Raw genomic sequence first — 24,950 nt, 5'->3', positions numbered from 1 at the left:
AATTCCATGCATTTCATTCAAGAGAAGGAAAAACAACAACAACCACCACAGAATACAACATTTTTCATTGGCATTCCCAGAATGCACTTTGGCATTTGTTGATGTTTTTCATCCCCCCCCCAAAAAAAACTGAAGGAAAGCATTCTGCTTGAAAGGGAGGCATTTGCACATGAAGGTATGGCGGGGGGGGGGGGGGGGCGGTGGAGGCAGTGGCCTCAGCAGGTCTGGTTTATCAGTGGCACTCACACAGGCCTTCTAGTAAGGTAGGGGGGGGGGGAGCAGTGGGAGGGGGGCAGGATCTTCACTGATCCTAACCCCTTCCCCTCTCTCCTCCTCCCATACACCCTGCTGCACTGGAACTTTAATCTTTCATCAATAGCTGATAATCTGGCCAAGCCAGGTGGCTATGTGGCTACCTACACTCGTTTACCTACAGAGGGGAAATTCCCTCGCTTTATCAACATTGCCGCAGTTCAAAATGGTGAATTTCAATGCGGTGAGCTCACCCAGCCAAGGTCGTACGGAGGGGACACTGGGCGGACACAGACACTAATCCGTGAGGGATATATGGCCGAGACGGAGGACGGAGGAGGGTTCGGCCAGATTCTCCTCAACCTGTGCCCCAGCAAGGGAATCCATACAATACTGCCTGTCACTCCACATGCTTTATAGCCTCGTCTGTGTGCTGTGTTTCTGCAAGGAAAGGTCTACTTTCCCAATGATTTAATGTTAAAGAATAAATCATTTGCCACTGAATATACATGAGTGGAGGAGCAAGATATGGAAATGCCAAATGCCCAGGGGTACTAACCTTTTGTTGCCATCTAAATTACGACCAAGGAAGAGGAGGACATGACTTTACTGCAACAAATTCCAAATAAGTTGCAATGTTATCTGGCGAAAGGCAATGATGAAATGCAGGATAGAGAAAGTGAAGGGGGTTAAAAAGAGAAACGTACACATTGCAGCAATGGCGGGGTGCCCTCCCTATCTCTCTCTCTCTTTCAGCAGCTGCAGTGATAAATGTCTCTTTGTATTCTGGACAGAAAACTGCAGGCTACAATGTACTTGTCAGAAGACAGCTGATTTTCCCCTTTAACAGAGCACAGTATATGCTTAATCTTTCACTTCAGCGAGGGAGAAGATAAAACAAACGCCTATCGCCAAAGACCATAATGTCCAGAAAATCTCCCCCACTCGAGATGGTATTTGTGTGCTCGCGCATGAGGAGAATAATCATAAATGGTTGCATGGCGTGTGGCGTGTGCACACTATTTGGACGGTTGTATGCTAATTTACATCCGACACACTACGTGCTACAGGACACACTTGCCCACTATGAACATTGAGAGTGTTTTTGAATGGGAGTCTGTACTATGGCTAATGGGGTTGATTATAGCTCAGAGTGGGCATGCTGCCAGCTAGCTATGCCCAGCCTAGGGGAGGAGGGGGGTGGCGCGGGCGGGCGTCTGATACCACAGGATCTCTGTAATACAAGCCCTGCTTTGGCAGCAAACTCCACTGCTGTCCTGCTCTCTTACGGTACCACCACACGCAGAGGAGAGAGCCTACAGCCGGGCGTCCTACCAGCAGCAGTAACCTTGTCCTGGACAGTTCCACCGCTACTGAAGATACTCAAGGCCATGATGGGCCGGTTCAGAGTAGGCTAGATTTGGTCTGGGGTGGTGAATAAGGTAATGAGCTTTGACGAGATGATCTCGATCAAGGGTCCTAAGAGGAGCTGTGGTCAGGTCAGCTGCGCTGGGCTCTGGTTCCAGGTCCCAGGGATGGTATTTCAAGTGCGGTCAGAGTATAGATGAGGCTACAGCTTCCCCTGCCTCCAGACTATTTTACCCTTGAGTCTTGTTATAGCACAGCTGCAGTTGAGAGAGGATTGGTGCCAAAAGGGGGGTCCCTAGAGAACGGGGGTGCATTTTGGGGTAGGGGGGAAAGGGGAGTCCTCGTTCTGGCTCCCAGACAGCGGCCAGAATCAATCAGAACCACAATAGGCTGGCAGACTGGAGACAGTGCGACGGACTGCCTGCTCAGGTTTCACTCTGTTTTTACCCCACCGACAGTCCTTCTCTCTCTCTCCCTCAGTCTTTATCTCCCCGCCCTCTCTCTCTCTCCCTCCCTCATTAACCTTTAAACACACACAGACAGCGCTCTACTTCTGATACTACTACTACACCCACAGACACACAAACACACTCTCCCTCCCTCTCTCTTTCTAATAGCCATGTGCACACATTCCCCCACCCCTACCGCTCTCATAAACACACAAGCACACCAACACGCAAACAATTCAAATGCAGAGACCGTACATCCCTCCCTCTCTCCTTCTCTAAGTCCCCATCAGCTCCAGCACATTACCTGTCCTTAATCTTCCTCCCTCTGTTCCAGAGAATCCTCATCCCCCTGTTTTCCCATCTGCTGTCGATTGGGGCCCAGCCTGGCTAGGTGTTCGACAAACAATTGTGATTCACTCGGTTTCTGAGAAGATTATTAACACACCTAGCATGCCACAGCATCATGAATAAGCAATGGAGATTGGGGGCCCTATTTTCCCTCACTCCGGCATGCTCCTAACTGAATGCCAGGATTGTCTAGAAAATGAGCTGTCAGTGGAGGACCTGCAATGAGATACATCAGGCTCATTGCGAGCCCTAGAAAATAATGAACCGTTCCCATTTCTCCTTCTGATATGTTCAATACGCTGTCCATGACAAGTGCAGGGAGATAAGCAGTCCCCTCTTGAGCTGATTAAATATGTTTGGTGTAGTCTAGGGGGCTCTGTACAACCAGGGATCAGGGGATGACATTAGAAGATCCTAGCCGTGATGTGAGCCATGGGCTGGAGACCGGGATTCTTTTGTCTGTCTGTGTGTGTGTCTGTGTCTGTGTGTGTGTGTCAGTGTGTGTGTGTAACTTGAATGTCAGAAGGTATGGAGAAGGAAAGGCCTTGAGGCCAAGCCTGGCTTCTTCCAAACTGAATCACTAAGCACACAGACTTACTCAGAGGGCCTCCTTAAGGCATATGCTGATAATAAACCCAACAGGCACCTGGAAAATAACCTTAAGGGATGCAGAAACTTATTTTTATAGTCGTCTAAAGGGGAACAGAGGAAGTGTTATAGAATTGTCTCTGCTTACACCCTGGTTATACCAGGGGGTGGTTATTACCAGACACAGCCAGACTGAGACCCTAGTGAGTCATTCTGAATGACTGGATTAAGAGATATATAAATGTGCCAAAAAGAAATGAGGTTGGCACAATTAGATTTTACATTTTATTTTTATATTCCCTCGCCTTATAGCAGAGAAACTGTGCCTCTTGGTTGTCCTCTTGATTTTCACAATCCATATATTTTTTTTATATATAACTTTGTTCTACATTTCATTAAAAACTAAAGCCTGCATTGAAATGGGTTCACTGGCGGCCCTTTGGCTTCGAGTTTCAAATGGGTTTTATCGTTTGACTAAGCAAGTCAAAAAATCTAAACGGGCAGTCCCAATTTACCATTTGATCATTTATCAAATCAATAAATATAAGAGCAAAGTGAAAGGTTTCCAGGCAGAAACACCAAGTTGAGTGTGATGTTTAATTCAGGTTGAATGTTAATAGTTGCAGGGATATCTTCTGATGCACTCATGGGGTATGAAGCAGAACAGGAGAGATAACACCGTTACCTTGTCAGAGATCATTTCCTCTCTTACCTTTTCATTTTCACTAGACTGCTTACTAGGCTTAACCTCCCTCCCTCTCTCTCTCTCTCTCTCTCTCTCTCTCTCTCTCTCTCTCTCTCTCTCTCTCTCTCTCTCTCTCTCTCTCTCTCTCTCTCTCTCTCCCTCCCCCCCTCCCTCCCTCCCTCCATCCCCCTCCCTCCCTCTCTCTCTCTCTCTCTCTCTCTCTCTCTCTCTCTCTCTCTCTCTCTCTCTCTCTCTCCCTCCCTCCCTCCCTCCCTCCCTCCCTCCCTCCCTCCCTCCCTCCCTCCCTCCCTCCCTCCCTCCCTCCCTCCCTCCCTCCCTCCCTCCCTCCCTCCCTCCCTCCCTCCCTCCCTCCCTCTCTCTCTCCCTCTCCCTCTCTATATCTCTTTCCCCATCTCTCAGGTTCTCAGGGTCTCCCAACCCTGTTCATGCTGCTGTCCTTGGTCTGACACCTGTCAGCATTTTCAATGGTAGATCAGAGAACTGCAAACTAGAAATGCTGCCATAGTAGATTCAGGGCAGGTATGCAGTATAAACATGTGAGGGTCGTTTACTGTTTCTGATAACAGGGGAAACAATCAGCTCGACTGACAGGAAGCTTCTAGATGTTTTTCTTTTCCTTTTTATAAGGGGTAGGGAGAGGTTGAGATATTCTGACAATGGAGACACAGAGACTAGAAGAATGAAAGGGAAGAAAAAAAAATCTTCAAATCAATTAGGAGCAGTTGGGCCCTGGTGGATCTACAGGTGGTAGAGAGGGGAGTAGAGAGTAGTCTGTAGCCCAGGGAGCGGCTTCCATTCCTGGGCTTTAGCTTCAGGAGCACACCCACGGGGAGAGGGAAGAGATTGATGAGTGAGATCCTCCAGGGGGAAAGGATATGGAATATGTCAGGAATGAGAGAGCCTAGTTCCCTTCAGCAGCTAATTGAAGCAGCAATGGACCCTCTGTGACTGTAAGCTAGGAGTAACAATTGAAACCCCCCCAGTTCGAATTTCTGAACAAGGCTCCCAGCTCGCTCATAAACCCAAAAACAATGCCCACCAAGAAAAAGACATCAAGATTCCACAGTCTCCTTGAGCAGATAACTTTAGTGCTTAGCAATACATGAATCTTAAGCCTTAAAAGCCGTGGCTCATCCGTATCCGTGAGGAATTAAGGAAGAACTGTGACAATCAAAGGAGGTGGAAAAAATAGCAGCTTTAGCTTGTCTTAGTCACCAGGTCTCCTCTGCGCCTGTTCTCCGGCTCCTGGTTCTCCCATGACACTAATGGTTCTCTGGAGTGAGAGCTAGCATGTCATACATTTGCACAAAATGGTACCGACTTCACAGACATGCCTATAAAGATAAAGGAAGGGAGTTCTCCACTCCTTCCTACATCTACAACGCTGCAATACCATCCATATTGAGTGTTTCGGAAGATGCATGGGGAACATTAATAGTTAAAGATAGACATTCAATTATAGATTTTAGGATATGTCATGCAGTTTAGAATTTCCAACTCATCCCTGGTCTAGTCCACTGACAAAGGGATTGAAGGTCAGGCTCTCAGTATTGTATGGATACAGAGAAGAGCAGCTACTGTACTAGGAACTAGATGGCCAAAACAGTGCATTGCCGTACATAGCAGTAAGTCAGAGAGGATGAATAGAACAGGAAATTGACCAAACACTGGTAATAGTATCAGAAAGAAGGCTTAGACAGGAAGCATGCCTGCTCATTGTGTAAAGAATATAGGGCCTTGGTATGTGGAGAGCTATCGTACAGGGATTCCCACGTGTGTATGTGTGTGTGTGTGTGTGTGTGTGTGTGGGGGGGGGGGGTCTTTGTACAGAGGTAATGGTACATCCCCAGTGCAAACGCCACCTTTACATGCTGCTCTGAGAATAGTAAACATTTACACTGTAAAAGTCCCTTGAGGCAGCAGAGAAATGTTTACTCGACTGTTTCCTGCCTTCCCTTAGTCCTGACACGTGAAAACACAACAAGACAAGCACTTAAACCTTTGAATTGGGATGTTTGTGTCCTTTGGCGATTGTGGTTCCCCAACTTGTTTAGCAGCAACAGGCGACGATCAGAGGTATTCCTGGAGGCCTTCCCAAAAGATTCTGAACATGCCTATTTGTTTTCTCGCAATTCACTCCACCCACACGAGATGCTGGTTGGTGTTAATTTACTTGGTGTCAATTAAGCCAGATGAGTATGTTTGAATAGGTCCTCGTGACCAAAGACAATCACACTTGTTATCCAAAACCGAGTAGCTCCATTTTGTTTCTTGGCAACGGGGTCGATTATCGCAGAGGAATACGTAACAGGGATTTCAGCTAATGTCCTCTTGAGAAAGGATGATGCCAGGAGAAGGAGATTCAATTGTGCGTTGTGCTGAATCGGTCAAGCTTAGCCAGCCCATCATACACTTCAACTGTGTAATTAGACCACTGAGATCGTAATGGAAGGACAATTCCATTTGCTATGTCATTACAATTCTGTATGTGTAAGGGTCTTTGGTCAATTCATTTAATAATTATGTACAGGCCATCATTACCGCAGAGAAGCACCACTGCCACAATGTCTCTCTCAAGACAATGAGAAGACAGGCCCAAATGAAGCCACTTTGCCCGTCGCTCACTGCTCCTTAACTAAAGAGAAAATGGCCTATTGGATGGTGTAATAACTGGGCTCGGGGAAGAATGCAATAACAACGCAAAGGATCCAATTGCAATTCCAAACAGAACTGTCGTCCTTATCTATTTGCCATGGTCAAAACAGTGGATGGCAGTGTGAAATAGCCTCTCATTATGTTTACCGACAATGTTTATTCACATTATACATTCAAGAGGCGTGCATCCGTCCTGGTGAAACAGATACAATCATAGGCCGGGCTGATGAAAAAACAGCTGGCTCCGTGGGCTCTACCCACTTGTTATATTCTTCCTTTACATCTTTCCTAATTGTCTCCAATAATGAGATCCCTGGACCAGAGGACCTGTCACTATGCATTTTAAAAGGCGCTGGCAGTTTTTGGGTTGAGAAATAATTACGGGCAGCGACCAATAGTTGCGAACTCACTAATCATTGTTCATTACCATCTGACACTGCCGAAGCAGCACTCCCAGAATCCCTTGCAGATAATTCCTCCTGTTCCTGCTCCCTAGCACTACCTGTTTCTCTGTTAAATTCACTTTTCAAATCATCGTAATTCCTTTCAAAAGAGACCCTGTGATATGTGGATAGTCTGCCTGAACCAGGAAGAGGAAGCATATATTCGCCAATCATGATGGGTGACATTCTTTTTTACCCATGCCTAAAGTGGTGGGTTAATTAGCCTTGGAAGAGCAGCTAGAGGGGCAGATGATCCTGAGATAACAAGTACCTAATTGGTTCCTCTGCCAATCCCTAACCATTCACAATCTGCTTTTGTTAAAATATTAAACAAATACATAAAACCACTCATAAATAATTTCCAAGCATTTTTTCAGAAAGTGTGATTCCTTTTCTTGTGTCATTCCTCCTCACTCATTAGACTATTTCCTGCACAAGTTAGAGAATAATGGCATGAAACAACAATGTAGGACAAAGGAACTGATAATGTGTTGAGGAACTCACTGGGGAAGCTTGAGAAAATGGGACCAAAATCAAGTGGGGGTTAACAGAGGGGAAAAGACTTTAGGGTAAGAACGTTGGTTGGACACCATCACACTACAGCGCCGATTCAATCTCAGTCCTCCGTAGACATTCTAAACAATCTCCTCTTGTATCAAAAGCCAATTCAACGAAACAGAAGAGGAAGGTGTACTACTGAGGACACATTTATAACAGTCTAACATTGTCTTCCCTTTTGAGTGCTGAAGGCATCTCATTCTTTCAAGTGACAGAGATTAAAGATCATTACACCGAGACAAACAAAACATTGCAAGTCCTGCTTTCTCCTACTCCTCCACCTTCTCTGTTTGAAGAGAAATGCTTAGTGGAGCGAGAGGTGGTGAAATGGCTGCCGACTCCACACACCGACTCCCCTGCTCTCCCAACCTGAACACCTGTGTGTGTTTCCTCTGAGCTGGATAAACACCCCCAGGTGCATACAGTTACACACAGGTCTGTGCCAACCATCCCCATCCACAGATCTCTCCGTCTCGCACTCTCCCTTCCCTGCACCCTCTCTCCACCTTCCTCTCGTCACTGTCACGCCGTCTCTCACCCTCGCTTCGTCTCATATATCCTCCCTCCTCCTCCTCCTTACGGACTCTGTACCCTACTAGCCCGGTACAGTGACAGGCAGTAGCTAATAAAGAACATGACCCTTCCTCTGACTCATGCCAGCAGAGTGGATGTCTTCTTAAACGCCAACTCAAAAAGAAACATCAACATTAATCCCCTTGTTAAATGATCCGTCTGAATAATGCATGAGAGGACGCGTGATATGTAGATTTCCACCTTCCACCTTTGTCAGCCTAATTGCTGCCATTCAAGCGCATCTGAAGTTGGCTGCTGTGGAATACAGACATGGCTACTATCAGTCAATAATGTTACCCAGGCCTGTATCAAAGGCTAGGCGAGATCCCTTAACATTAGCTTCAAAGGGTGTACATTAAGGTGCTAAAAGATCTGAGGCCTTATCTAGAAATGGCTAAGATACACTGCTTGTATGCTCTGGTGGCATAAACACACACACACACACACACACAAATGCAACCAAACACAGACACACATACAGACATACTATAAACACAGACACTGAGGTCGTATCTACAGTAGAAACATGCCTGATCGCTCTTTTCAAACATAAACTAAAACGTGAACTGTCTCGTCGCATGAACACACCTTTTCTCCTACCTTGGTCGGGCAGCTGGCAGATGTTGGGGGGCACGGTCATGTTCAGCACATCGTTGACGGCCGTGTCCACGTAGTGGCCTCGCTGGACGTCGTGTTCGCTGTCAGTCTGGTCGCTCTCCTCATGCCCGCTGTCCTTGAGACTGTTCCCCTCCAGGTCCTTGAATGTCGACGTGCTACACAAGGACATGGGGGGAAAGATGTTGATTTACTGTCACATCAACTTTTCAGACATTCTCTCTCTCCTCTCCTTCACTCTCCCCTCCACTCTCCTTTTTCTTAGTTCTTAGCTTGTTTCTTTTTAGTTCCAGATATTTTCTTTTCCAGCTCGATTATCTAAAGGACAACAAAACCTTGAGGTATTATTCAGGTACTTCCCCTGAACAAAGTTCTGGGTTCAGCTGGCATATGAAGACAAAACATTTCACAATGTTGTTCCTCGGCAGAGAACATAAAGTACAGCGCCTAGCTCCTTTAGAGTGGTAATATGAGAGAGGAGGAGGCGAAGATTAAAAAGTGTTGGGGCTTTTTTGGATTAAGAGACCATTTTTAAACTTCAGCGATAGCAGAGAAGCTGCAATATGTGTGTCTTAAAGGGCTGGTGTGGGTGCAGTGACTTCAATGGCAGTGATGTAAACAGTCATTGTTTCTCAAACAAGAGGCAGGCACTCATTCACTCACTACAACTAAATAAAAAGGTTATGATGAGGAAATCCTGGTAAGAAAATGGGAATACCACAGGAAGTACTGAGAGCATAGAAACAGCTTGCATCTGTGGCTTGTTTAGGTCTCACAGTCAATAGAGTGGGGGTTGGGGGGAAATACCATCAACAGCTGTAGAGTATAAGCATGATTTCCCTTCATTTGTTTGGTACCACACTGGAACATAGTCTGCTTTGCAAACAGTGTTAAAGGAAGATTGTATTTAATGTACACCATGCATGTATGTTCAGAAAGTGTTCCTCTACAAATAAGCAGGATTAAAGAGAAGGAAAGAAGGAAAAAGAGCAAAGGAGAGAAGAGAGGCGAGAAAAGAAGATGCAAGACAGCGACTCCCAGCTCTCGTCTCCAGTTCTCTTGTGAGAGCTCGTCATAGAAGAGAGAGGGCTGCAGTGGAGGTAGAGCTGGCTCCCTGTGATGTTATCAGTGTAATTGCACCTGTCCCAGACCACAGGCCCACAGGCTCCTGAGGGGATCTCTTTGTACTGTGCTGCAGAGCCCACACTTGAATGCTCTTTGTTTACATAAACACCGGGAATCTTTTTTAGGGGAAAATTGCTATAATGGGTTTTCAGAAAGCTGGGACGGCCTCAAACAAAGGAAGCCTGGAATGTCCCATGACTGCAGGTAAAGGGCCGAATTATACTCTTGGAATACAGCCCAACCACAAATGCCCCTCAGGCACTGAATTATTATGGATGCCTACCCTATACCCCTAATATTCTCATTTAGGTTGACTTAGGAATGTACCGGACTCCGTAGGCACACAATGAAAAGCCTTGTTCCCAGCCCAAATGGGTGCTCCTAAATCAGTTAGTGACTGTTCGTGTACTTTTTATTTGCACCATGTTCACCAACATTCAAGACACGTCCATGTAAAATGTAATTCTCTTTGACATATTTAATACCATTTAAAATGTATGTCATATCCTATGCAATATTTTTTTCTACTACTACTAAGCTGGATACAATTTTAATGTTGAGTGAGGACTAATGCTTTGAAGACCATGAGTGATCTAGTATTCTGAATAGGACCATGTGCGTATTCTAGAGGAGGAGTATCTGCTTTTCACAGTCACAGGCTGTGTTCTAAAGACATGTTCTTCCTCCATGCTCATTGTGCAGGATGAGAAATAATAAGCCTTGGTTTACAGCATGCTCACATTCGATAGCCATGCAGGTGCAGCCAATACCACCAAACAACAATGAGCAAGAAACAGACAGACTGTCTAATCAAGACCTACCTTTTAATGAGGTGTGCTCTGCTGTTCACATAACTGGAGTCAATGGAATAATTCTCCGTCTGTAAGACAAGGTGGGGTGGGGTGGGGGAGGAAGAGAGGGAGAGAAAAACAGAGATGCATTTAATTACGGAGGGAACCAAAATAATGTAACCAGTAATTGGCTTTCAATAGAAATGTTATTTTACACAAAAGGCCCCAGTGAGCAGCCTCAGCTTTCAAAGGCTGAATCCCATTCTCTTTCAAAGCACACATCAGGAAGGGCTGGCTGAGAGAGCAGAGGAAGAGAGTGCTGCAGTGAGTCTCTCCCCTCCCCGCCTTTCACTCCCTCCCTCCATCCTCTCCTCCACAGCCAGTCAGACCACAGTCTTCAAAATGGAGTCATTAGGGAGGACAGTGCATCATGCAGACAGAGCGAGAGAGAAAAGTTTCCCTTTTTTCTTTTCATCTAAACTCTTCTCTTTCACAATTTTCAAGCAGATATAAATGTGTAAATATTAAATAAATAAATGTAGGAGAAGGAGATGAAATTAAGAGCATACCAGGGGAATCTTAACTTCGCAATTGCAGATGAAAAGCCTCAGAAAATCTGCATACGATGGATCTCTGGCCCACATTAGAAAACGTGGTTCAAAGGCATTCACTTTTTTTCCCCATTAACATTTCTAGAGAGAGGGAGGCAGTAACAGAGGTGAGGGGACATTGAACAGGTAGCCCCTGTGTCTGGTTAGCCTCCACTCACACCAGATAAGATGTCAGTGGGGGTAGATGGAGAGTCTCTCGGGGCTTTTGCTGCCCAAAGGAAGGCCAGGATACGACCCTGTCGACAAGGCTTGATAAGATGCAGGTGAGTAAAAAGCTGCACCCTCCCCATTAAATTCCACTGGAGCGATAATCAGCCAGATAAAAGATGGAGTCCATGCCTGACTTCCTAGGGGAAGTCTACCTATCAAGACCTTGACACAAAAGTCACCCCTACGATAAGAAGTTAATGCGGGTGTTGGAACAAAGTCACTGATTATCAAATGAGGGACACGTTCAACACAGCCCTGCTGTTCAGGGACTAGCAGCCGTGTGCAACCGCAACACAGGGTGACTAAACACATTTAGATTAAAAATGGCAGTCATCCTGGTGCACATTCTCCTTGTTAGCCAGTATTAGGGTCCAAATCTGATTTTCAACATTGTACAACTTGTACAGAAGTCAAATTTAAAGCACAGTGCCGGCGTTGGGTGATAAACTAGATGCATGTGGAACCCGGTGTTCTTGAATCTGCCACTGCTAAAAGTCACAGCATAGAAACAGTATAATCACAGGGGACTGTGTGTTGTTTACCTCTGGCAAATAGCACGCCATGACCCTGCTGCGGTCTTTGAAAAATGTAACAGCTTGTTAATGCTAGCAAATGCATGTCTGTGTTTGTTTCACTCGTAGTCTTGCCATTTGTGGAAGCTTCAAAGGCAACACAATGGAACTATCATCATAAGGCTCGGCGGCAGTATTGTCAGGCTTCGCCTTGCCGAAACTCGCAGGTCTAACAATGGAAATGTGTCACAGAGATAATTATCATCCAAAATATCACATTTACCGGCCATGCTTACGTACCCAAGGCCCATTGCAATGCCTTCAATCACCGGCAAATAAGGCATTGTTTGTCGTTGCACCTCTCCGCGTCCTAATTATCTCAGCAGACAGATAATACTGTAATTAGCGGTGACGGCAGGGCAGGCCTCTGATTGAGATTCACGAGATGGTGATGCAATCTGGACGCACTGAAGGTTAACGCCCGGGTGTCCTTTTTTGGGTCCACTGTTAATTAAACTTTAACTCGTTGTTATCAAGGAGACGATAATTTGTAAAAAGCCATTCTAATTAACATTTTATTAGCGACCCTTAATTTGGATCACACTGTGTTTGTTCACCGCCACGCTCATGAGACTCCACTGCTTTGTTCCTGTTTGACTTGACTCCATTAATATTCAAGTAATTGGTGTTGCCAATTATTTTGCTAGTCTTACAGGTTTGTATGTGTACCCACGTGTGTATATTTATTTATCTTCTACCTGTGCCCCACTTTAGTTCTCGTGAGCAGTCATTAGAAAGACTATCTATAGCACCCAGAGAGGGGCTAATGAACATACATTGAGGGAGTAACAAGGAAGCGTCCATAATGCTACAGGCTACAAACATAACCGTGTAATTCTAACTGGACTGGACCGGACTGTTATTGGTTTGGACTGCAAGCTCTTTTATTCATGTATGGTCTCATTAGAAATACAAAACACGTTGGTGTGTAATGTTGGTACGATTTGTTGTGCCAAGACTGCAATGCATTGTCCATCCCTGGTCCTGTTTAGACCAAGTCAAGGTCTCTGTGATTGTCATGATCAATCTGAAATCAATAAACAGTTCTTGACACACTTTAGCAACAAAAACCCCCCCAAAAAATATGTATTTCCTCTTTGTCAAAGTGTCAATGGAAACAATCCAACACAAACCATGAGAGGACATAACCATGTACATTCATGAAACTCTCTGAAAAGCTTGACCTGATTGCAAATCTGATGCATTAGCAAAGGGCTTCCTGTAAAGAAATGTACCTCCTGCCCCTGACTGACTTGAAATGGGAAGACATGTCAATATTTCTTGCCCAGAGGTCAAGTTTCAGGCTAGAGGATGAGGGCTGCTTAACTACAGCCAGCAACCACAAATGGCTACTTAATCAGGTTGGACAATGTGTTGTTGTGATCCGAGTGGCCCCGGTTTGGCGGCCAGAGTCACTCTATCCCCGTAATTATTGTTCCGTTTCATCTGGAGAGGACTGGGGCACTAGGAGAGTGGAGAGGCTCCTTTTCTCACTGGTGACTGATGTGGAGGGGCTTTTGGGGGGACAAAGTGGAAGAAAGTGATGAAGGGAGGGGAGGATGGGGGGAAAAAAAGAGAGTAAGATGGGTAAAGCATGACCAAGAGGACGCCCCTCTCTGCCCCAGATGTACCCCCTCGACCTCCCTCTCTGCCCCTCTTCTCACTTCCTCCGTAAAGGGAGCCGAGGGATGCTGGGCCTCACTTCTCTGCCGCAGAGAGGAAAAGCAATCTCCTCGCCTAGTTGCTGCCGTGAGATTTGATTTGCCTTCCTCCCAGCGTGACAATTGGTTCCGTAGTCTGGATGCAAGTGTATTCATTGTATGGGGGCACAGGGAGCGTGCGGAGAGGGTTGGGGTTTAGGGTGCCAGGGCGGGGGGAAGGGAGGGGGACACAAGTACCAAGGAAGTTAAGCAGGTGTCAGGGAGATAGAAAAAAAGAAGAAGAAAAAACATGTCAGACGGCGGTAGCAATTTACGCATTATCTCTACCAAGGGCGATGCATCAACCATTACAATTAAACGCACATTTACACATGGAAGGGTTGCGGCAAAAAAAATTAAAGACTAATTGAAGCAGCATACTTTAACAGCAAATTATTAATTATCAGACTGTGTCCTTGTTTTGCAAGCATTAGATAAAATGCCTGTTAATTCACTGTATAATTCCTTTTTAGAGAGCAAACTACTTCATTCGCGGACTAAATCTTCCTCAAATGTGGATGGAATGGGAAAGGGTTAGATAAAAACGTGTTTTGAAAAATAAGCACTGAAAAATGAGGTCTGGAAGAGGAACGCTTTAGTTCTGTCATGGATGCAGCTTTCTAATCCCATCAAGCTGCCTGCAAACACACTCCGCTACAGCAGTGTATGACTGGAGACAGGCTTGCCCTTGGCTATCTCTTTTCCCCTATACTAACCACTTACAAATAGGAAAACAGCCCAAATGTCATCTAGAGTCTGAAAACACATACGGTAACATGAACCTCTGTTACAAACAGATTGCAGATTTGATCTTCACAGTTTCAGTGTATAGGTTTAGTTTTGACTCATCGTAAGGACTTACTCATCAGTCCCCTGAGTCCATGGAGGAACTGTGACATGTAATGATCCACCACACTCTGTTGCAACTGTTGTTGATATACTCTTCCAGGACACTAAGACTCTGAACGTGCAGGTGAGGTTTTATGCTGTCAGTGGAGCAAGCCATTGGTGATTAGAAACAACAGAAGCCCTATTGTCAGGCCAGGCTTAGGAAGGCAGGACTGTGAAAGCTGTGAGGGAGAAAGAGGAAAGAGAGAGAGAGACGAGAGAGAGAGAGAGAGAGAGACAGAGGAGAGGGGCAAACTCTCTGTTGGCTGGGAAAAGGTCAATGTCTGAGGCAACTGTTTACATATGCATATATTCCTTCTTGTGTAATGCTGCAGTGAAGCTGCAGAGCAGGGGAGATTCTGTTTCTCTGTTGATTTGGTCATGTACTCACTGTGTGTGTGTGTGTGTGTGTGTGTGTGTGTGTGTGTGTGTGTGTGTGTGTGTGTGTGTGTGTGTGTGTGCATGACCAAGAAGACATGAGAGAGCTGAGCAGATCTCTCATCCTACACCCCCTGTTCCAACAACCAACAACAGAGAAGAAAGACGCTCACCCTCAAGCCTTTCACACTCTCTCTCCACACACACACACACACACACACAGACAGAGCGTCTCCCTTTTCCCTCTCTCCAAAAAGCGCCCGACAAGCTCCCATTTGCACGCCTGTGCCGGCACCCCACCAATGCTGCTGCTTCGACCAGCACCTTCGGCATTCCAGGTCTGCACCCTGCACTTCTAAGTAGCTCTGCTTCGCTCTGTGTGGCACCCTCGACAATGGTGACACAGACCACCACAGCCCCTGCTACAGTGGGAGAGGATTTATCCCCGGTGTTTAGCACCCCAGAGAGGGAGGAAATGCTCCTCAGCCTCTGTTGGGTTGCCAAACCCTCCACCAACCCCCCCCACTTCGCCTCCCCCGTTATAGAATTTCCCATAGATCCTCTGCCATCTGCTAGATTATAGATTTGTCTCTTCCCTTGGAAAAGGCAGGGTCCCTCTGGGGGGGATCAGCGATAAACAGGGTGAAGGAGCGCCCCGGGCACACCCATGCTTGTGGATGAGATTACATTTTCTATTTCTGCTTGCTAAAAGGAGCCATGATGATGAATACGAGGAGTTGTTACCATTTAATATCAACTGGCTCCCCTGCAAACTCAAATTATAGGCAATCAATCGTGACAAGGGGGCACAAGTGACAAATAACCTGTCACGTTCTCTGCATCATTTCACTTTATCACTTGTCAATTCAGCCCAAACTCAATTTGCCCAATTGGGAATCAATCTTATTATGAACATGAGTGATTTCTGAGAGAAAATGTTGTAATGGCTTTTTAAAGCTGCACTGGATTGAGCATTTTACATTGCTTTGTTTGTCTGCAGATACTACTGTATTTTAAATGGGAAAGAGACAGTGATGAATATAAATCCGAGACTATCATGAGAATGGCCTTGACCACGTGTGAAGCCCTTGCATTGTTTAGACGGATGGCAAGACAGGAGGAAACACAATGAAACAGATACGTACGTCAACAGAACACCACCTCCTGCCTCAGCCTCAGCCTCCCTCTCCCTTCTCTCTCTCTCTTTCTCTCTCTCTCTCTCTCTTCATCTCACTTCTTTCCCGTGTGAAACAAAACAAATATTTACCCATTCTGTGGAAAACAATCACCGGCTGCTCTAATAAACTGAGGGGAAAAAGGCTGGGGTATTTTGAGTTATTTCCCTGCTCTGCCTTTGTGTTAGCCAGAGATAGGGAAGCAGATCATGCCCTTGTGTTTTATCCTGTAACTTACTCAATAGCCTGCGACAGGCTTCCTCACACTCAGCCCTATAGACTCCATTTGAGTGCAGTCAGAGGAGATGTGATTAATTATACATACATTAATAGCAACAGCATTCATTATTCATGAGGTCTTCAACGTCAAAGCTATTTTCCTCTCTTTCAGGATGATGAAAAGATTTTAAATAATAGCGCCACCCCCCACCCCAACCCCCCGCACCCCCGCCCCCCTTGCAGACGTCTGCATTCCAGCGCATTCGGCCAAGGCTGGGTTTTAGCGTTGCCTGTTGTCGTACGAGGGAATCGCTGTTCCACCCCACTGAACCCCTGTTGCTACGTGCCAGTCATGAGAGCAGCAAAGTAGCACTTGTGTTGTTGTCCGTTTTGCCTTTGTGGCAACATGGAAATTAGACACAGGCAAAGTTTCTACTGAGAATAGGGAGCCATCATGTCTCACTCTCAACAGCTTCAAACCATGGACGCCAGGATGGGGAGGTGGTTACATCTGACACCTGTGGTTTCAAGCCTGTGTGCGTGCATGTGTGTGTCAAAGCTTACTTTTATCAACCCTGTCTTTTTGAAAAGAGAAAATAAATCAATGAGATTAAGATTTAGCGTTTTACATACAGTACTTAAAGTGGGAGGGAGAGAGAGAGAGAAAAAACTTGGCTATCACATAGCTTTTTCCAAAGGATAAATCGGCTTACTGTTCTTTAAGCTTGCAGAACCTAATCAAACTCCAATAGTAGAAACTTCCCCTCCGGCGAGTCCCGGGGGGTTTTCCTTAATTTGGATGTCAGGATGAAAACTTTTCACATCCTTCCTCCTAAACTCCGGCAGCGTCCGCTTGGCGTCACCTGAGAAATGTGGGTAGCACATCTCTGCACAGGCTTTGTCAAAAGAAATACGGAGTATTTAATCCACACAGATTTGCTAGGCTTTCAGTCCTTCAGGCAATAAGCATGACAAACAGGAGCTGTTATTGTAGCAGCCATTTTAGACTTCCAAGTGAATTAACAGGAAGCACTTTTTGAATGTTCTCAATTTTGGCATATCTTTTAAACACTGTTCAACAGAGGAGGGGCCACTGTTATTTAATCTAATAGTTCCCAAATATTTGTTGAATGTTCCCCGTCATTAAAGCAAAACCTTGCATGGAACAAATTAAAGCATCTCTTCCACAGTCTTAAGTATCAGAAATCAAGTATACGTCTACTGCTACTCTGTGTGTACAGTGTAATTCATTCATTTCAGTTACAGAGAACAACTCAGTCAGTCTGTTGTTGAAGTAAATTGACCTTAGTGGTTTGCACATTATTGTTCTTGAAAAAAAGATACTGACAGGACACAACACTTGCTTGAGTCCAAGTTTGTTTACTAGTAAGCTGTAAATTCAGGACTTCCTGCCTAGTTGTGGGTGTATTTCAACTGTGTGACACAATATGGAGTAGTGGAGTCATGAGATGGTACCTTTGGGCTGTGTTTTCCCCAAATGGCTGGCGGGCGGCAGACAAGCTTTCTACCGCAGCCGCCCCCTCTCCATCTTCCCATCTCTTTCTTTCTCCCTCTCGTGCGCTCTCTCTCTCTCTTTCTCTCTCTCCCAGCTCCATCACCATGACAAGGCATCTTTCCAGACATTTTTGTTGGATGGAGATTTGCGGCAGCTCATTACAGACTGGGAGGCTCTGTGAGCGGATGCACTCACTCTGAGATGGATTGAGTCGGTCTCGTTATTGACATGCCTTAATCTGACACTCTGTAAAGGCATGAGTCACCGCCTCCAGACCAGGCCGAGACACTCAGGCAAACAGGAAGGCAGCACCCTGGATACAGGTGGAACTTCATCAGTACTCATTAATCCTGCAAACCAGGCCACTCACTCAAACAAACGATGTTTACACTGAGCTCGGTCTGGCCAGAGGGCTGATGGAACCCCGCTAGGGCACGTGTGCTAGTTCTAAGACCCAAAGCACAAACACACAGGTACACACACACAATATCTGCACACAATGTCTGCATTAAACCAGTTACCAGACCTCTGTCTGGTGGATAAGAGGCAGGCCTCAGAGCAGTGGTAGATGTGTAGGGTGTGATGCTGTGAGGGTCATCAGACATAAGAGCTTAGGCCAGATGGGCATAAATCCTGGTCTCCAACCACAACAAGGCTACTCCAATCAGGGATCCAGTAATGGAGCGCTAGTTAGCTTGTTGATCCTGTTTGCCGGTGGTTACATGTGATGCACATCTGGTGCTCATTTTCAGGATGGCCTTTCTAGGCATCTGTCAGCAGCGGGATTGACGAGAGCGCATTAGCTCCGAGCACGTCACATCTGCAGGATGGGGTGGAGTGTGTGTGTGTGTGTGTGTGTGTGTGTGTGTGGGGGGGGGCAGGGCCACAACAGACAACCAACAGGGCATAACATACCAAATATCATCTGTACCGGTCAGCCAGCCTCTTCAGCATTATTATTAGTTGCACACTGTCTAGTTATCTCATGTAATAAACACATTTGTGTTGTTTCAGCACTTGCAGTGTTTACAGACGTAAGCGTGACAATGATGGCTGTTAATAGTGACAACATGACAAGAAGACCACGGTGCTGGTCTGTCTATACTGTAAATGCACAATTAAACAATCTACAAGCCGTACAATGGGCTTGCAGGGAGGTGGACACACACACACACATGCAGCAGTCTCAGTGGGGGAGTCGGGCAGAGTGGGGCCTGCTGTCGGCTCCGTCAGAGAGCAGAAGAGAAGCAGCTTGAGAGCGTGCCCGGCAAAGAGGGGGCCAGATGCGGCGGGCTTGACCCGCTGGTACACCGGGGGAGGGGGGGGGGGGCGGGGGCGGGCAGGGGGGATTCCAGCAGCTGAAACACACAGGGATTAGCTCCGACTTCATTTAATTTAATTTATATTAGGGCCGTCTTTGGGGGGAAAACAGGTTTTTTGACTCAGAGAGAGAGAGAGAGAGAGAGAGAGAGAGAGAGAGAGAGAGAGAGAGAGAGAGAGACGTGAGGGAGGACAGACAGGAAATCCAGGGCCGTTGAAAACAACAACAGACGGCAGGCCTCCCCTTGACCCCCTCTCTCCCACCGCTGCTGGTTCCAAAGGGGACAGAGGACACAGCCCACCGCGGCCTCAACACATCCTGTACTGTCTTCACTCATGCCTGCTGTTGTCTGACTGCTCTGCCTAGACATAATGAAGTCCCTGCAGTCGCTTTGAAATGAATAAGACACACGACGAAACCCCTCTCCTCACCTCGACTTCTTTGAAATGAAGACCTGAAATCCTTTTGTTCTGCTGCCGTAAACAACATGTCGTAATTGTTGTTGCTTATCTGAGCTGTCTGAGAGCAACTGAGAGAAGGAGGGAGTCTTCGACATACACAGCATGGTTATCAGTGGAGAACGTATCTTAGGGGTGGATGTTTATCTGTTTTGATGTAGATTGGGGGAGTTAGTTTTTGTCTCAGCGCAGCAGTGAATAATGTTATTCATTTTTCCATATTCATGGCTTTGTGATTAACAGCCAATCTAATTCCTCGCAGGCTGATGTAGTTTGATATCCTACGGCAGAGCGATCCTTTTATTTACCCAGAGACATCTAATATGCTTTTTACTTGTAATCTGGGGAATTAATGAAATGAAAAGCGTGCGAAATCTGCACACAATAGAATAACTTCTTCTTTTCTTTGTGCAGCCTGGAAGTCGACTTCCACTGTTAAGTTGTGGAAGGAAAGGAGCAATCTCGGAAATGAGCGCCAGTAAAGAACTATATCTCTGCCTTCCTGCGATTTTCCATAACCCTGAATAATTTGCTTATTGTGTGCAGCCATCGCTCTACCACAGCTAAAGGTGGCAGTCACTGGAAGGCCTCTACTCTGTGCTGGCCAGGTGACAGGCTCGCTAAAGGAGATCATCTACCGTGGACAGGGAGAGGGGGTTTCGTTTCAAGAAGATCTAAACAACGTCAAACAAGGGAACGCTGTACTACCATGGCTATGGCCGCTAACACCATGCAACTGTTCAAAGACTCTCGAGCACTTGCAAAATACTGTTCACTGGCAGCTTCTCTTTTCTCCGCTTCTGTTCTTTATCCCCCTCAAAAGATGTTACTGTGGGAAATGTCAAAGAAAAAAGGGGAAGAGAAGTAATCTTGGGCTCTTTTTGATCGCAACTGGAATAATTGGGCCCCTCTTAGGCTCATTACATGAGTAGCACGCCAGCCAAAAGCCCACTCCCTCTGCCCCTGCTCATTCATGTTGGAGCTTTGAGAAATATCGCTTCCTATCGTCCCTGCTCTTTATATAATACAAAAGATGTGACACCTGTGGTCGCAGGTCCTACTTTAATGGGCAATCAGAAATCTTTGAAAATTCTCCTTTTAACTTCCTTTCTAAAACACCGATGCATGGTGTTGGAGGTGGAAACTAAAAACAGCAGTGTAATAGGGTCACTACACGTGTTACACAACATTTCTGGCTCTTGATCACTCTTTATTCGACAGTCTAGGGCCAATCATTTGCATAGGGTACTGTTTGCATGAGGGAGGCTAATTTAGGTCCATATGAACTGATGGTAATGCTCCTTGTTGATATTACAGCAGTGCAATTATTGTAACACAAATTGCTATTACTGAATTACCCAAATGAACCTAGTCTGGGCTTCGATCACCCACATTGACAGCAGCGCTGACAGGCCAGAGAGAAATGGCATGGCCGTCCCTTCAAATAAATCCAATATAATTAGCAGTGTGGTTTCCAGGGCCTATTTGATGGTAATAATTAGTGCTACTGTAGCAAAGGTCAAGCCAAACAATTTGTAGGCTTGTTCACTGCATAGAGATAGGGGAGAGAAGATGTCGTGAGAGCAAGGGAACTGGCATCTGGGGATCGCTGAGACCGACCTTTTACTTTATCATGTTGCCTGTGTTCCAACATCTAATAAAATATTTCAGTTGAAAAGCTTCAAGCTAAGGAGCTGGAGAAAAGTGGTGAATACTTGAAATAGAAATAGGTGAAATAGACTTGCATTCTACCTTCCAGCTGTCCTATGCCCTGTACTGTTTGTGTTGTGTTTTAGTATCACCTTGACTTAACATCAGTAGAAAAAGAGAGAGATGGAGAGAGATGGAGCTTCCCAGCCCAGGTGCAGGGTTAATGAGCTAAGGCTGAAATGGTGTCACCAGGTAAACAAGTATGCAGGCTCAGAAGCACTTCTATTTCCATCTCCTCCCTCTGCTCTACACCCCTCTCCCTGGACTCCAAAATCTCTCACCAAGGATCCTCAGGATGATCCCTGCAGGGCAGCCTCACTGCTCCCTCTCCACACACCAATGAGATACAAAGCAGCTTCGCACTCAAATATAGCATCTCAAGCAACACGTAAGATGGCTAGTGGTATATTGGTGCCTATTCCCTTTGCAACTCTGACAGCCAGTCAGGCCTCCAAAACAATACTTCATTAGCACTAGTGAGACAAACAGGTTTAAATTGGTGTCCCCCTTCACTCTCCTCTTATCTCTGAACATCTCATCTAAACACGTTTTCTATTTACTGATTTTGGCATGTGCCGTGTGTTAGCTACATCACAGCATGGTAGTTCAAGAAACAAGTGTTGATTAATCTGGGATGTCAGGTGGCTGAGTGGTGAGGGAATCGGGCTAGTAATCCGAAGGTTGCCAGTTCGATTCCCGGTCATTCAAACTGACGTTGTGTCCTTGGGCAAGGCACTTCACCCTACTTGCCTCGGGGGAATGTCCCTGTACTTACTGTAAGTCGCTCTGGATAAGAGCGTCTGCTAAATGACTAAATGTAAATGTAAATCAGCTCAAAAAACACACCTCCATTTGCATTGGCACTTTAAAATAGAAGAAGTGTTTCAAGCCAATCTTCAAAGTTCTCATTCGGACAAAATAAAAAAATATATATCTTTTTTTTCATATCAATACATTTCCTGAAAGGACTAAGATAATTGTTTGCAAAACAAAACAGTGGGTGTATTTTTGTGGAGGCTGTGCATTTATTAACAAGATAAACTTGAGGAAATGTGCTAATTTCAGACTTTGGCTTTGATCCTCATGCCTCTGACATTGAAGCATTTATGCATTCCCATTTGGGTTTAAATGCACGGTTTCCTTTAATAAGTGCTGGGGCAATAGTGTCAAATGGAGTTACTCGGTATGCATGTGAAGGTGATTATAAAGGCTAGAAGCATTCAGCTTATAAAGAACAGCTGGACATCCCCTTATGGTCCTATATTTAGTCCAGATTTAAATACAGTCCACAGTTAGTGGGGTACGTTGGAGGTTGTTATAATCCATTTGCCTTCATGACTTTAGAGGTTTAGAATCGTCAATTGGGATTTTCATTGATCTCACTTGTTTGATCAGCAATCTCCGTGGCACAAACACATGAATACGCGTCAGTACTGGGTGACTGGGAGCCCTCCACCCCCATGTTTGCTAAGACGTGTTGAGGGAGGCACTGATAAGCAGCCCCTTATCCTTTTAAAGACGCTCCCATAATCCTCCGGGGGGGGGGGGGGGACGGGACTACAGCTTTAAGAGACTTAGTCTGGATTATGGCTGGTCCTCCAAATTAAACCAAAAGTCATCTTTCTGCAGTTGCTCATGCAGGCTGGCTCTGACCCTAGTCACTAGGCTTGGCGTGTCCCACCAAAACAGACCAATTGGAGTGGGCTCTGATAAATTAAAAAAATCCCGCTCCGTTGACAACCCAAAGCCCTCAGGTACCACACCCGCCAAGCCCGGTCCCTGCCCATCCAAATCCCCCCCTGTTCCTTTTCTCTGCCCATGCCCAGCTGCTCTCCTGTGACTGCCCAGCCATTGTCTTCCATTCTCTTCACCTGGCACCACTAGCCTCCCAGCTTAGCTCCAAACAACACTGACAGCCAGGGCGAGGCTGTCCTGTCCCTGTTGTCGTTGCTACTACTCACAGCAAAACAAGGCCAAATCTGGGGCTTAGTGGCTACAATAATCATTACCGAGGAGCAAGTAAATGAAAAGTCACTCCCCTCTGTAGCCCTTCCCCCCATAGTGTTGTGTCTGGTTTTCTTTAGGAATAGACTCTTTTCTATTAGGAATAACAGAAAGAAAAGCTCACAAGCAAACACGCTGGTCAGGCAATGGTTTTTTAAGGGCTATTGTAGGCAAGGGGCCACTAAACACCACTGAAACTAGATTCAAGATGTTCTAGGAATATATTTTGGGGGTTTTATTTTTTTTAAGGAAATTACAAACAGTATGGAGTGTGCAATGGAGGGTTCAAATCGATCCCAGTGCAACCATCTCCATTCCCATTCCTAGACAAAGGACAAAGGACAAAGTACCCCAACAGTGCAATAACATTACTCATGCAACATGAAGCTATATTAACATCCCTGGATAGCACCAGTGATGCTCTCAAAAAAACTACATTCACATGATATATGTGAGAAAGTGACATTGTTTTAATTAGGATGAAGTTTGGGTGTTTGAGTAAAACATTAACTTACCTTCCTTCGAAATATTCCAGACTGTGTGTGTGTGCGTGTACATGTGCATCTGTGCGACTGCGTGGGTGTGTGCGCTTGGGTGTGGGTGTGTGTATGTGTGTGTACTATTAACAGCCCTGTCAGCCCGGTTTAATATAATGATCCCTCAGCACTTGGGTAGGATCAGAGCGAGCGAGCACAACTCCATGGTGACCCTGCCACCATGCTCCCTGGAGGGACATTAAACCCCCATCATTACAGTACAGCAACAAGCTGTAGTCTCCCATGGCACCACTAGGGGCACTCTCCCTTGCACTCTAGCTCCCTCTAAGGCCAGTCTAAGAACAGCTGGCGGGGCAGAGGGGAGCAAGGGAAGTTGAGGGCTCTTGTTGAAACCCACTGCGCTCGCAACAGCTAAGCACGTCAGAGCCGGAGTGCTTTCATTCATTAACTCGGTCACTTGTGCAGCGGGATGTCAAACGGTGTACGTGACAGGAAACCCAAAGACTGACATCCTATTGTGTTGCACCGACACTGGCTGGGATGCGGAGCGTTGCTGTCTGACGACATGAGCGAGGTGATAAAAGCGATGTAGTTATGAATTCCAGAGCTAGACAACCATAGCCATTATCATTATTGCCCCTTTCAGCTGCCCTGCTCAGTTGAAAGTGTGTATTTAATCTATTCAGAGGCACACATTCTTGTCTTTCTAACTTGACCTGATATAACTCAACCCAGGAAACAGTTTCCCTGTCTCCCAGTAAACAAGATACTGTATGGGCGTAAACAATATGTCATAGGGGCCTCTCTCCAAAGCCCTAATCCAAGGAAAACAATTCGGAGAAAAACAAGGCCCACTTGAATTGCTTTCAGAACTAGATAATCAAAATGCTAAACAGACATTGAAGAAAAAAAAAGTAAACCGATTTCTAAAAACAAATCCCTTACTCGTAACATCAGCATTTCCCCACGGAAACGTGCATTTGTCAGTGTGTTTCGCTCGCTAACGCTGTAGTATCCCATCAAACAATCCTGCACAGCCAGTGGGCTATTCTGAATACGTACTATAGCATTGTGCATCAGAATCACTGCTCAGAGCCTCGACATCATGAATAAGAAAGAGAACCAGGCATTGTAACAATGTGACACATTAAGGCTCCCCACCATCTCCTTAGACAGAGTGACAAAAAGAAAGGGTGGAGGAGGGAGAGAGAGAGAGACAC

The 24,950-nt window shown here is 45.8% G+C and overlaps 1 protein-coding gene across 1 annotated transcript in view; it reads right to left on the bottom strand.

Annotated features, from left to right (window-relative positions):
* pcdh19 (protocadherin 19) overlaps positions 1-24,950 on the bottom strand; it is a 50,768-nt gene that overhangs the window by 12,415 nt on the left and 13,403 nt on the right. Inside the window, exons 3-4 of the mRNA XM_067247822.1 lie at positions 10,502-10,560; positions 8,541-8,713 (exon numbers count right to left, since the gene is read on the bottom strand). Of these exons, the coding sequence (XP_067103923.1) occupies positions 8,541-8,713; positions 10,502-10,560 (232 nt within the window). The remainder of the gene's footprint in view (positions 1-8,540; positions 8,714-10,501; positions 10,561-24,950) is intronic.

This window comes from Osmerus mordax, chromosome 12 (genome assembly GCF_038355195.1).
Source record: "Osmerus mordax isolate fOsmMor3 chromosome 12, fOsmMor3.pri, whole genome shotgun sequence".
NCBI classification, from domain to species: Eukaryota; Metazoa; Chordata; class Actinopteri; order Osmeriformes; family Osmeridae; genus Osmerus; species Osmerus mordax.
The sequence above is the reverse complement of the archived record's forward strand: the minus strand, read 5'-3'. Positions and strand labels throughout refer to the sequence as shown.